Source organism: Brugia malayi (assembly GCF_000002995.4).
Source record: "Brugia malayi strain FR3 genome assembly, contig: Bm_v4_Chr4_scaffold_001, whole genome shotgun sequence".
Taxonomy (NCBI): domain Eukaryota; kingdom Metazoa; phylum Nematoda; class Chromadorea; order Rhabditida; family Onchocercidae; genus Brugia; species Brugia malayi.
The window spans coordinates 4,798,917-4,812,898 of record NW_025062478.1 but is presented as its reverse complement, the minus strand read 5'-3'; the positions used below and the strand labels follow the sequence as shown (position 1 = coordinate 4,812,898).

The 13,982-nt window shown below is 29.6% G+C and overlaps 2 protein-coding genes across 3 annotated transcripts; both read right to left on the bottom strand.

The window, feature by feature from the left end:
• Positions 1 to 2,679: 2,679 nt before the first annotated feature.
• Positions 2,680 to 5,479, bottom strand: Bm10026 (Uncharacterized protein; the record flags this gene model as incomplete). Its single annotated transcript, XM_043081643.1, has 7 exons — positions 2,680 to 2,872; positions 3,118 to 3,346; positions 3,426 to 3,600; positions 3,912 to 3,999; positions 4,270 to 4,443; positions 5,026 to 5,153; positions 5,333 to 5,479. The coding sequence occupies 7 exons, from the start codon at positions 5,477 to 5,479 to the stop codon at positions 2,680 to 2,682; spliced, it is 1,134 nt and encodes a 377-aa protein (XP_042937577.1).
• Positions 5,480 to 11,460: 5,981 nt separating this feature from the next.
• Bm13739 (Uncharacterized protein) lies at positions 11,461 to 13,600 on the bottom strand (the record flags this gene model as incomplete). Of its 2 annotated transcripts, XM_001902045.1 has the most annotated exons (7): positions 11,461 to 11,615; positions 11,747 to 11,841; positions 12,190 to 12,278; positions 12,373 to 12,530; positions 12,773 to 12,929; positions 13,183 to 13,341; positions 13,451 to 13,600. In XM_001902045.1, 7 exons carry the CDS (start codon positions 13,598 to 13,600, stop codon positions 11,461 to 11,463), a joined length of 963 nt encoding a protein of 320 aa, XP_001902080.1. The 2 variants fall into 2 exon arrangements, with proteins under 2 accessions (XP_001902080.1, XP_042937576.1); XM_043081642.1 differs by lacking the exon at positions 13,451 to 13,600 and having other exon boundaries at positions 13,183 to 13,293.
• Positions 13,601 to 13,982: the final 382 nt, after the last annotated feature.

The window sequence follows — 13,982 nt, the reverse complement described above, 5'->3', positions numbered from 1 at the left end:
CTCTCTCTCTCTCTCACACACACACACACAGACGGTCTTTTGAAGCATCACTTTCTCTTTCTTCCCACCATATGAAATCTTATGCAAATATCACTAATGATATCGAATTTCACTACTGATAAAGCGAAGAGTGAAATGACTGATAAGACTGACTGAAAGTGTTTCAGAGATGAATGAATTCTGATTTGCAAGTTGTCTGCAAAATGGGAAAGTGAAGAACGAATCTCCAAATTGCCACATTAAACTCTTTGAGAGCCAACTAAACTTGAATTGTGACGGCCCTCCGACGTACATAGAGAGAGCATTTTGCAACCGGTATTTCTCTTCAACATTTAAAGTTCAATTTGTACTTTGTGTGTGTGTGTGTGTCTGTGTGTATGTACGTGTGTGCATACATTTATATATATATATATGTGGATGAGTTCATTTGTATTAATATATAATCACCTGGGCAAATGTACTCATTGACATCTGTCCAACTGATAAAATCATGACATTACTATTTGTATTGAAATTTGCTACTAAATACAAATGGACTGATAGATAGCGAAATTATAAAGGTAAGAATGCGAAAAGTATTGCAAAATATTTCACGTCTTAGCTAATAATAGAATTAGAACAAAAAAAGGTATACATTTCAATAAGTTATTGGAAAGAAGGATGAACAAAATATTATGTATTAGACTATTTCTCGCTTACAAGTTGAGAATTCCACTAATAAGGTAGTACTGATTTCAAAGTGCAGAATGTTTTTTAATTTAGCATCATAAAAAGAACAATGGGAAAGAAGATGGGACAGAATGTATTCCTGAAAAAGGGCACAAAGCTATGGTTACCCGAGCGGGTAAAACATGCTCATAGGAAATTCGATTCTACGTTGTAGTAAGGTCACCTAGAATGGAAGGGAGTTAGATCCAAATATTTAATTTTGTTAATGAACTTTTATTAAACCGCGTAGAACAAAAGAAGGCTTTCATTCCAGCAAATATTAGCATTGGCCAATCGAAAATTTAAATTACTATTTAAATAAAACCAAGAAAATTTAAATAAATATCCCAAGCTACAAGCCATTACGGAAGACTATTTTATGATGTACGAAATTATCATTTAGAATTGTTTGATCCAGCAAAATGGAAATGTTTCTGAATTGTCACTTGATTTCTTAACTGAAAATTGATTGAAACTGACCGATTTGAATACTTATTTTATCTGTTATAGGATCGAAGTTCTTTTTCCTTTTTTTTTGTTTTTTTAGGAATTAATTTTCAGATATATTTTTTTTTAGCATATATAATGCTTGGTAGATATTTTATCTCACATGATATTAATTTCAAGTAAAACAATTTCTTTCTAATTAAATATATTTTCGCTGCCACTAAATTATTATTTATGATTTTATTTGTTATTGAAAAAGCATCCATTAATTTTTATCTTTCTTTGTTACTGTTAATTGTAAAGGATTAATTTTTTTTTTTTTTTTTTTAATCTTCTCTGTGTTTTTTTTCTTTTCGTTTGCACCAATTCATATCCAGATAACCGGAAAAAAGAGAGAAACCGGTCTTAACACAAGTTATTTTATTAATTGAAAAATTTTTGTTGATAAAGAAGAAAGATAGCAGAAATAAATTAAAAAACAAAATTAATTAGAGTTGATTAGGATGGAACGAAGATAAGAGCGAAGTTTATATCACTAAATGATAATTTTCTTTCTATTCTTATCAGTTAGATAATGAATTTTTGCACCTTATATTTCACTCTTTCACTTATTACTACTTAATTATTTTCTTCTTTATTACTTTTAATTGCACTGTTAAGAAAAAATACTTTCAATTATCAGATCACTTTGTTTATCGAATGAAAGTATAAATTTCATTTTTCATTGCTCGAAATGTTCTAAATAATTATCAATCACGTGATACAAGTCATCAATAAGTGAATAAATGAATTAATTCTATAGGTATTGCATATCAAGTTTATATCCTCGTACTCTTTTATTCTATAAATCAATTAATTATATCTACTTTATCATAGATATGAATAAGAATTTGAGAAAAGTAAAGATTACACTTTGGAAGTTGCAAAGGTCATCATGATGCTTTGCTTTATTTTGGCCTCTGCGAGCAAGATAGAAACCGGAATGAAATTAAAAAACTTTAAAATATTTTGAAAAACTGTAAAGATTCTTAAAATTTTAAACGACAATCAACAGTTAGCAATGTACGTCTATAATTTTTTTTTAACGTTTGCAACCATTCCATTTTTGATTTAATTCTATTGCTTTGTTGTTCAGGATAAATTCCAATAAACGATGATTCCCTTCAAATTAAAGTTCATTTTTCTAAGATAGTTTTCTCAAGTTAGTGATTTTTAATTATATTTAAATTCAAATCATTATAGTAAAAAAGTAAATTTAAAAAAAAAGCGATAAGAAAGGAGAAAGTAAAACATAATAGAAATACTGACATATTAGTTTCGGAAATTTTGCAAGCATTGAATTATAAATATCAGAATAATTCGAATTTCCATTTCAGGCACTGCTACTGTCATCAGACATGATCGATGTCATCAGAGATGTCACATATTATGCTAATCGATGTCACTCAGTAGCTTTCTTTATTTCTGTTATTGTTCCAATTTGTTTTGGTCCCTAAGGATGAGAGCACAGTGGCATACTAACAGTTAGAAGTTACTAAAGCTTTTATCTTTTTCGAGCAAGTTGACAGCATAGTTCTCAATACACCCTTGAAACCACCACTTTTTGATATCCGGAATTATCCGAGTCCTAGCAATATCACTGTGTAGATATTTGCATAATTCACAAAAATTGCTTACATCGAATGTTTTCTGATAATGCCTCGTCCATTTCAGATAACTGAAAAAAGTCGGAAAGAGGCTTCAGAATAAAAGTAATGCAACGATAGTTCGATCGATCAATCAAACAATCAATTGATCAATTGATCAACTGAGGAGATGAATCAATAATGCTATGTTTCATCATTGCATACTTCTGGATACAATCGGACGCTTCATATTATTTAATTGGAGAAAAAGGACTCTTTTCTAAAATGAATTATTTTCTTGGAATTATTCGTATATTATGTAAAACATTAGGAGTACCTCAAATAGGCTGTGTTGTTATTTGACAAATAGTGCAGATATTCTGCTAGTTCACGTGGAGATGCGAAATCATCTGCAGCAATGAATGAGCCAGGCGGTAAAATACCTTCATAGATGGATCTTTTGAGCACCACTGGTATCAGTAACCTGAGGAAACATTTGAACAGTTTCTCAGTGATATAATCACGACATACACTATTCTCGAATGCCAAGTAGAAACGATGCTGCGCTGCAAATTATAACAAAATGAAATAGTCAAAGGTCGGAGAGTAAAAAATTAAGTCAAAAAGTTAAAATGATGAATGTACCAGCTTCTTTCACTTCGCATTTCTCATCACAAATACTATTTTTGCATAGTCCATGTTGTGTGATATTTATGTATGTTCGAAGTTGTTCCACGTACAGTTCACGTTTCGATTTAGTTTGACAATTTGAAACCAGTTGCAATACGGGTCGTACTTTACTACTAGCTATCTTCACTACCTTTCAAAAGAGAAATAATATTTTTTTTGTTGAACTCAAAGAAATTCTTAATCAATTAAAAAATACTTTAGTATTTTTCATTTTATATTTGGAAATTTCCGTTTTGCAAAATGAAATCCAAATTACTATTGAATAACTGCTAAATAAAAATCTAATGGTTAACGGCCACAACAAAAAACAAGTCAGGAATCCGATCCGGGATTCGTATTCAGGAATGGATCATCATTCAATAAAGAATGATAACACAGTTTTTGATATTGTGAGTTATCACACCTTAAATCATTTTATCATATTAGAAAATGATAACAAACTTCACTCCAATCCCAAACTTGTTTTCTTTGTGTAAGATTTGTTATTTTCTTCATCATACCATATGGTATATAAATGTCACTGTCACGCCTGTAATAGTGTTAATTCAAAGTTCTTAAAAAATTGCTAATTTAAATATATTGCTGTTAATACTTGAATTAACTCTATGAAATTACTAGCTCTATTAAAATATTTCATTAAATTAATATAAATCCTTTTTGCTCATTTTCCTAAAAATTTTTAGAAAATTCTGGTGAGTTCGAATTGCAGAATTTGTGATCAAGAAACCTCCCGTCTCTTCGCATTTCGATTAAGAAAGACTCGAACAAAATATTTGCTTAAAAATAGTATGAAGAAGACCTATAAGTCATCGTTATGTTGAAATAATTGCTTGGCACAAAATCCAGGTGATTAAATGTATACAGAGGTGATTCATGTAACACGAATACAAACAATTGCTTCGGATTTCTTAATTTAGGCAATTTCTTTAAGTCTCGGATGTGAAACAGTACGGCTGAGGCTTTCAAAAGTTGTCTGTAATATTCATGTTACGTTATCATCGTATCATTTTTACAATAGATATCTCGTATGAGTGATAAATCTAATTAAATTATTTACTCCCAGTGAGACAATATTTGTGTTTAGAGGTTTTTCTAATTTTTTTGTCTATTTCGAACTTCTCAGAAATATCTTTCGTCACACTTCACTCTGTAGTGAAACCTTCTTTTCAAAAATGACTTATTAAAATATGATGATCGATATGTGATTGTCTTGAAATTTTCATTTTATTTTATTTTTATTTTTTTGTTTTCTTTTCAAAAGTGAAATAGTTGACCTTCACATTCTCACATCTACAAAAAAATTTTTAAAAAGTAGTGAATTGGCCTTATCAAAATCTTCAATGAGAATCGAACCATCGCAATGGGTTCAAATGATTTTTGGCTCCTCGCATTGTCGCGATTTCTTGAGCAAACATAAAAATCGCAAATATTTGCAAGTGATAAAAATGTTTGCTTCAACAACTGATAATAGAAGGAGCTTTGTACTTTGTAAAATGACAGTATGAAATATTATCAGTTGTTGAAACTAACAAATGATAATATAAGGTTCACTTACTCTTTATCATCGGTAATTATACAATGGTAAGCACAGCCACCGACATTTGCTTCAAAATGTTGAGCCCAAGGCTGACTGAAAAATTTTGTCCAAGTAACAATTAGTGGTGATGCCAACGATGTATGATCCTGAAGCAATAATATTTGAGGGTCAGATAAAGAAAAAAAACGACAATATGATATGAAATTTGAATTTAGGCTAATATGATTTTATAGAAGTGAAAATATATCGAATTTAATAAGATAAAAGAAAATTGAAACTAAGTTTAAAAAATGAAAAAAAAAAAAAAAAAAAACAAACAACTTACCAACTTCGATCTGTTAAAAATTCGTTTCAAAGTCAATGATTCATTTAATATCCTCCATCGTATATCCTCCAAATATCGTACATAAGTGATAAAAATAATAAATAGTATAAAAAGACCAAGGCATAACTTTAACAAATGCAATTTCATCCTTCTTCAACTGATAGTATGTGTCCATTGATTTGCATATTCAGCAGATTCACTGATAAGAAAACATTTAAATTTTTTCTTTAAAAAAAATTGTAATACAGGAATTCTAGAAGAAATATAATATAAGCTAAAATAAAGTGTGTTTTTGAGCCAAAATAAACTTTTCTTCTTAATTACAAACCTTAAATCTATAAAACCATCACTCTAATAAATCATGAATTTGTTTAAATTGAAAGTACTGTGTTATTATGGGAGTGACAACATTCCTTTCACTGTGGATGGCTTAATCTGATCAAACATGGCAAATGTTCAATTATCTTTTCATCTTTTTGCTACACCTGATTAATCAACTGACCTATAAATCGCTATTTCTGAGAGTCATTTAAATCTTTATATTATCTGCTACTTGCAAAAAGTTGTTGAAGTATGATGTTCGTAATACTAGGGAAATCGACAGGTCCTATTATAAACTTTTCATGTACGAATTAAAAGAAATGCTGAAGATAAGGATGCTTAAATTCTATGCTAAGTTGAGAATGCATTTGTGTCTATCCTTTGTCACATGACGCAATTGTTATGCTTAATTATCGAAATAATTATGAAGCTGTGAATGATCAGTACAGTAAATACGAAAGATTTCTCTCTACGATGATGCATTATTTTCCTAAGTGAAATATTTGAAGTCAAACTGTTAGGAAAAGAAAGCGAAAAGTTTTCTTCGAAGTGTCATCACATTGTTTACAGTAAATAGCCATTGTTGAAGTCATCGTAGGTCAATTTTTTTAATTCCTTAACGTTTAATATAACTTTTACAGTTGATTATTCCGCAATGTTTTTTGTTTTTTTTTTTTTTTTTTTTTTTTTTTTTTTTTTTTTTAACACGATATGAAATGCAACTGTTTATAAATGCAAGCACAATCTCTGATGCATTGTTTACTATTAAACTGATGTACTCTAATTTTTCAAGTGATCTAATCCAAACTTACAGCAAAGACTTCACCTAAATTTTCATTAAATTCAAGATGAAAGGACACACTAATCAGTAAGTTATTTAAACAGCTGTCAGAGTAGATTCATTAAATTCTCTATCAGCCATTTACTTCATAAACCAAACAAAGAACATTTCAAACCAATTTATTATCTTCTTCTATGTTCTACTTCAATTAAACGATGCTATTCTCATTCAAAAATTACAGGTAACATGACAGTTTAATATCCAATATTTTTCGTTTTTAAATATAGTTCCATTAGCCAAATATTGCTGCAAATTCTTTTCTTACATATAATTGATAATGAAAAGATTTCTATATTTCTGAATTCTCGGTAGGAATGATTTAAATTTCAAAACTTGAATTGTCTCAATTTGGCCTATTTACTCCATCTCTTATAATTTTCATTATACAACTACTACGTTCACGTGTATCTCATATTTCCGTGATATATTATAATTGGACACGAATTATAATGAAGTCCAAATTTTCTTTAATACGTATTTTTACGTGTCGCAGAATTTTGCTTTTCTTTAATACTATTCTCATTTAACACTAAAGCTTGCACCAGTGTGTGCTCTTGTTAAATTAGAAAAATTTTCAAATTCAAAAAAGAAAAAAACAGAGAAGAAATTAAGTTAAAAAAAATGTAAAAAAATTTTGGTTGGTTCGGTAATACCGGGTGATTCGTATAAAATGAAAGTATATATTCTGTGATTAGTTCTTCGGAAGATTTAATACATCGGACGAAACTTCACACCAATTTAGAAATAAAATGAATATTTTTTGTTTTCATGCACATAGAAAAGTAATTGCTGTGATCGATATTGCATCGTTGCAGCGCATCGATGTGGAAAATATCATTTGTGAAGAATTAAGTCATACTACAATTGAAGGTTTCTTCTGAGATCTGCTAAATCCTACAAATTTCCTTTTTTATGACTGGGAGCTATCAAAAACGTCCTTTCATTACTTTTTTAATAGCGGTACTCAATTATATCTTGAGTACGTGTAAACTACACAATGTCAACATTAATAAAAGGTATCAAAATCCGTTAAATTCACTCATTGTTTCTGCTTGCACATCAAAAAAGAAGGAGTGCAGAATTCAGTAAGCAATATCATAAGAAAAGGGTTGAGATTATCACTGTGACGCTAAAAAAATAGATCATATCAAAAAATCAATGGATTGTTTTCCCTTTCTCAGCTCAATGTTTTGTTTAAATTTAAAATGAGTGCATTATTATACAATACAAAAGATTAAAGCATATTCTTTGATCCTGGAGTGACTACAAGTAAACAAATGATAGAACAGATGGCAATAATTGAATTGAAGTTTTCAAAGTGACCAAAAGTGCTAACAATTAAAATTAATTGGATCGATTGAATGCAAAATCAAATCAGCACACTAATCTATGTAAGTCAGTAAGCACTACAATAATAAGTAGTAAATCATGATTCTTAACTGTCATATTAGATTTTTTTTACTTTTATCAATGGAGAAACGGGAAAAATTGATCGATTTGTTTGCGCACAAATATTCGATTGATTCAAAAAATTATATGATTAAATCCTAAACTAATTTCTCACTTTTAATTCAATCATACTCACAATTCACGTAAATCATCAATCATCTTTTCACGTCGATCACTACCAGCATAATATCTCACATAAACGTCACAAATGCATTTGAAATTTCAGTAAAGTAAGTAGAATCAAAAGAATTGTAATTAGAGGAAAGAGTAAAGAAAAATAAGAATAGGAAAATTCTATTCATTTTGATTCTAATAGAAATGTTCTAATGACAGTATGTACAAACATTTCCACTTTGAAGAAAAATAAAGGAATCAGTGACTTTACTTAAATATAAAAGTGACTCAATGTTTCTTTCAGTTACGATTATTTATCTGATCGAATTATTTCATCAAAATATGATAAATTAATTTTGCTTGACTGATTGATTGTACGTTTACTAATACCAAATTGTAATAAGCTTTTAGTAATAATTGCATTTTTACTGCTTATTCTTTCGTTAACAAAGTTTGGTCATTTCTGTTAAATGTGATTTGTATGTTCGAAGTTTTCACTAGCACTTTTGTTTCTATCGCTTATTTAAAGTTTTTTTTTTATTTTTATTTTTTGAAATTTCATTAAAGGATTAAAAATCGTTGAATAAAAAAAAAAAAAAAAATAGATGAACAATTTTATTTTTTCTATGATTCATAAAATTTCTCTTTTATTTCATAAGAAAAATGTAATATATATGAACAGATAAGCAAATACAACAGTGAAATATCATTAGCAATTTCAATACTAAATCTAAAATTGATGAATATCTTAATATGATATCCATAGGTTCTATGACATAATTCATTAGAAATATTTGACATCTCTTAGCTAAAACTGTTCATTCTGATGTCGAAATCATTTCAGGAAAAATCCAATGTGATAATTAAGTACAACACAAATTATAAGTATTTATTGCTAACAAAGTTCAAAATGTCCATCATTATTTAGCATATTTCGTGCATTTTAAGCAAAGTCAACGACCGATTAAATATAATTAAAATAGTTCTGATGGATTGTTGAATGAAAAGATCATTGATTTCAGATAATCATAATATCTGATGATGAAATACCAAATATTGAATTTACACGTGTTCGCCTGCTAAGGAAGGTAAATAATGATTCATATTTTTACCATTCTCCTCAATCAAACGTCACGTCATTCTTTATCGACATTTTCATCTGCCGTTACGTCAAATTACAAATTACGATGCGTTCGCTACGGTGCAAGACATTCATGACGACTTGCATGGGAAAGTCTCATTGTCTTGCAGAATTGCATGCAAGTCGAAATTGGAGAGTGCTAATATATTAAAATGGTCAGCACACTTGCTGAATTCAGAAATTTAAACGAATTCGCAGATGTTTTATGTGAACATTTTTAGGTAATTCAAAAATATTGAAATCAATCACAGTTAAGCTAAAAGGTATGAAAGAAAGAAAGAACAAATGTCCACAGTTTATTTTTAAAAGTGAAATTTTGAAGTTAGACAATACTTACTTAGTGAATTATAATTGGCTAAAACTGAAACTTCTTCATTCTAATTTTATTTCTTCCTCCTTTTGTTAACTTCAATTTGTTGGCATTTTTACAATGATCATTCAAATGTAAGTTAAAAGATTTTCAAAAGTTCAAATTTTCAAAAAAAAATAAGCTGGATACATCATTTTATATGAACGAACAATTTTGTAAGATATTCCTCCTTTCAACCATTCATTTCCTTTATTGAAAAGTTCATTTATATATGAATTAAATATCTTATTAGCTTATATAGATAGACTTTTGATGCTTTTATTAATCAGAAAGCAAATATTATCCCACAATTATTATTATTCCTTTAATTAATGTTTATATAAATTTGATCATAATGTATTCTGCTACAGCAATATGCACAGTTATTCAGCTGTAATTCCCAAAAGTTCTTGCTCATCCGGAAATATTGTGAGCAATCTAATGCTTAACTTATCAGATATGTTTATCACTAATCTTTTTCATGTAATCTTCTGATGATGAACTACTGATATTAGTCATCTCAGAAATTTAGTTATTAATGGTAGAACTTCTTTGTTTCAGATAGATAAATTGTCAGAGAAAGAAGAGTGTGTAATGGTTACCTTCAAGTCATTAATAACATCTACAATTGATGAGGCCATTTATAATTTCCGTAAAGTCCGTGGAATATCTATAAAAGATATACTGATGATATCTTTTATTAAATAACCGAAAGAAATTCACTTAATAAAATGATTAGACGGCTGAATTCATTTATTTGTTTCAAAAGGACTTTTTATGAATGAATACCACATGATATTTTCATGTAAAGAAATAATTTGAACAACTTAGGTGAAAGAACCGAATCCGGAACACTTTATTTATGGCAAGGTGTTACATTAAAAGTTCATTAATTCTTTTCTCATTTATTCTTTCAATTTTACTTTAAAAAATTGCATTATTCACTGACTTGGTATGATAAAATAAAAATTCTCCTTTTTGACTCACTTTTATTACCTTATATTCTATAACTATGGTTATCAAATATAAGAGGTACATTCTTGGAAAGTAAGGTGACATATCATAAACTAATTAAGGTTAATGATTCTGAATAGCTATAAAATATAGAGGACTATTCAGAGGCGCAAAAATATGTAGTTCTGTATTTCAAATAATTTCCATTGCTAAGATGGATAAAGTGCAGAAAAAAGTGCATTTCAGGATGTTACCTGAAAATATTCAGAATCGAATCAAAAAAAATGAGAACAGGAATCCAGACCTGATGAATACAAATTTGGGAGAAGCAAGAAGAAGTAGTGATTCAACCACCAGTTTTCCGATTGAATGTAATCAGTTAAAAATTCATGTATAGACAAATAAATGAAAGATAAAAAATGCCTTTTGTATTCAAAAAACAAATGAAAAATTTCTACAAATGTTCTACAGTGAATTTCAATAAATATTTAAAAGTTTTCTCGTCCAGCAATAATTCCGAAAACGAATGCCATTTGAAATAAGCGTTGATTATTTGAATTATTCATATCTTGAATAGCATTAGCTGAACTAAGAGATGGGATAGTTTAACAACTACACTGAATAATGCCTTTGATATATGTTAACGCTGATAGGGTAAAACTTGCATTCAATTTCTCAAAAAAAAAAAAAAAGAGAAATTTTATTTTATATGAAACAAATGATACAATAAGAGAAATTCAACAGCTTATTTAATATATAGAAAAACTTAAGTCACAAAAAAACATTCACACTCTGTTATTTCCCATAAGATCATGTATGCGATGAGAGCATTACTAAAGTATAAAAGCTTATTCATGCCAGTAAATAAAATTTGAACAACTATTCCTGTCAAATACGGAGATAGTTATAAAATACTTATAAAATAATGGAAACTTTTAAACTCACTAATGACCAAAAACTTAAAAAATTAAACGGTCACTCTCCGAATAACCTAACTTATCGAGGCTTGGTGTACAGGCAAACTTGATCATTGGCGGTGGGCCGCACATCAAAATTACCGTGCCACTTCCAGGTTCCGGCAAATGCTTTTGAATCATTTCTGCGTTCACAAATCCTATAAATATCTGATAGTGAAGAATTTATGACGCGTTATATTCACTATCGGAATAAACTTAACTGATGCGCATGTATCAATGACATTCCTACACCCTTCCTACTTATTTTCTATGATTTCGATAATTGGACCTGTCGAGTATATCCAGCCAGGTTTTGCCTGATCGATGGTGTACCACACACGGAACTTCTCTGAATGCTCCGCAGCTAACCTATCTAACTCATCTCTAAAAATTGATTTAATTATGGCTTCATTTCGAAAGAATATAATCCAGAAAAGGACCTCCATCATCTGAAAAAAATATTACGAAGATCAAATAATCTTACTAAACTAAGAAATCAAGACAAGTTAACATTAAATCATAGATAACTACCTATTCTATATGGGAAGAACAAAGACGATTAAAACCATCATACTAAAAATGGGCCCAGACATCCATTTGTAATAAGCCAAAGTGCTAATTAAGCCATAACTAACGTATCTCACAAGAATACATAAATCATATCATTATAACAACTTCACATTAACAAATTTCAATAAATCTAAACCATAACATATTTTGTACAAAACATACCTAAGCAATATATCGGATTCATCTTTGTTAGCAAAAATCAATGAAACCTTGGTACAATCATCCGGATCTTTCATAATTGCTGAGATAATCTACAAATATATTTCTCGCTATTCAAATTACTACACTATTAACCAATTAAAAAGATCTGTATGATAACAAAACATAATACCACCAATATTTTACTTGCAACATTGGCGTGATACCGCTGCCGCCAGCAATCATACCAATATTTTTGTACACATGACTTTTCGGTTCTGCTTTTTTCGTTGACTTCACAGCAAAGGATCCATTCCCTTCATAAACAATTAATCCCGAGGGACCGCGAAAATTAATTGTTTCACCTGACATTATGTCAACAATAATACCATAGTCACTTGAGATAAATGACTTTTTACACACCTCATGATATCAATTAGGAGTGTCAGAACTAACTTTCGTAATCAATCACATCTCCTCCGTGATGGAAAGCAACTAAGGTATTCAAAAAATTAAGAAATGAAAATGAAACTGATCATAACTTATGGTAAAAATTTATCTCGTATAGATATACTCCTATCCATCTATTCTGTTATCAAATCTATACCTATCTTCATTTTCTCAAGATACTGTGTCATCTTTCCACCATCCGGAAACTTGGGATGAACGTTATTAAAATAAATCTTGACCATCAAATCGACATATCCTTTGTCATCATCGGATGAAATTGGAGTATATGGACGAACAACAAGCTTTTCGTTTATCTAAAATCATCTTATTCCAAAAGCTGCATTATATAAAAATCAACATGTGGAATCGACTTTTCAAGATATTACATGTTGAAAATTTTCATTTTGAACTTGCAAAAATTATTCCATGTACAACAGGAGTTCCAATGCAGGATGATATAAAACCATGGCATATCTCAAACTTTTTGTGTTTTACGCTTCTAGTTCCGAATTACAGACTGAGATAGAACTTCAAATATTCTCGCACAATTCAAATATTCTCGCACACCTTTGCAGAAAGGTGGATGTGTTGGCCAACAGGCAAGCCAAGAACGTGCTCATTAGTGGGTAGCTTGAAACGAAATCTTCGCGTATCGTGGTTAACAATTTCTTTTTGCATTAAAGCTAGAGGATATGTTGCTTCCGAATCCACAAGAGTTATTAATTTCTGAAATAAGTTGAAGTTGAGAATCGTATCCATGATTCATCCAAGAAGTTTTGGCTTCTATAAAAGTACTAAATAAAACTTATTGTTAAGGAATCTTTAAATTCCTCACCTTTCTCGTAATACCAAAAAGCGAATAGAGTTTACAGTGGATACCACTACGTCGATATAAAAAATGATATAGCACTAGTGAAGAAACAAGTATGACGGAACCCGTAATAAGTGTCACGTTAGTTACAGCGCTCTCGTAGTTCGAAACCATTTTTATGGTGTTCTCGTAGCTTGAAGCTACAGAATTCAACGTTATTTTTCTTTCTGAATTTTCAACGCGGTAACCACTTCAACTTTTATCAAGCTTTAGGGTCCCATCACGGACAATTCTCAAAAGCATTATTTTAAGTTTTTTACTACGTCAAAAAAAAAAAAAAAAACTTAAATTGCTTCGTATAAGTGTTTAATTTCCCTCAATGCATTTAGCATAACTCAAAATCTCAAAACACCCATGTGGTGAAAGAAATTACTATTCGTTTGCTTCATAATTAAGATTTTAAAAACAAAATATCTATTCAGTAATAACATAGCACTCCTCAAAACGCACTTCTTCAATGATAAAACCCATTACTCCTACCGCAGTATTAAAAATG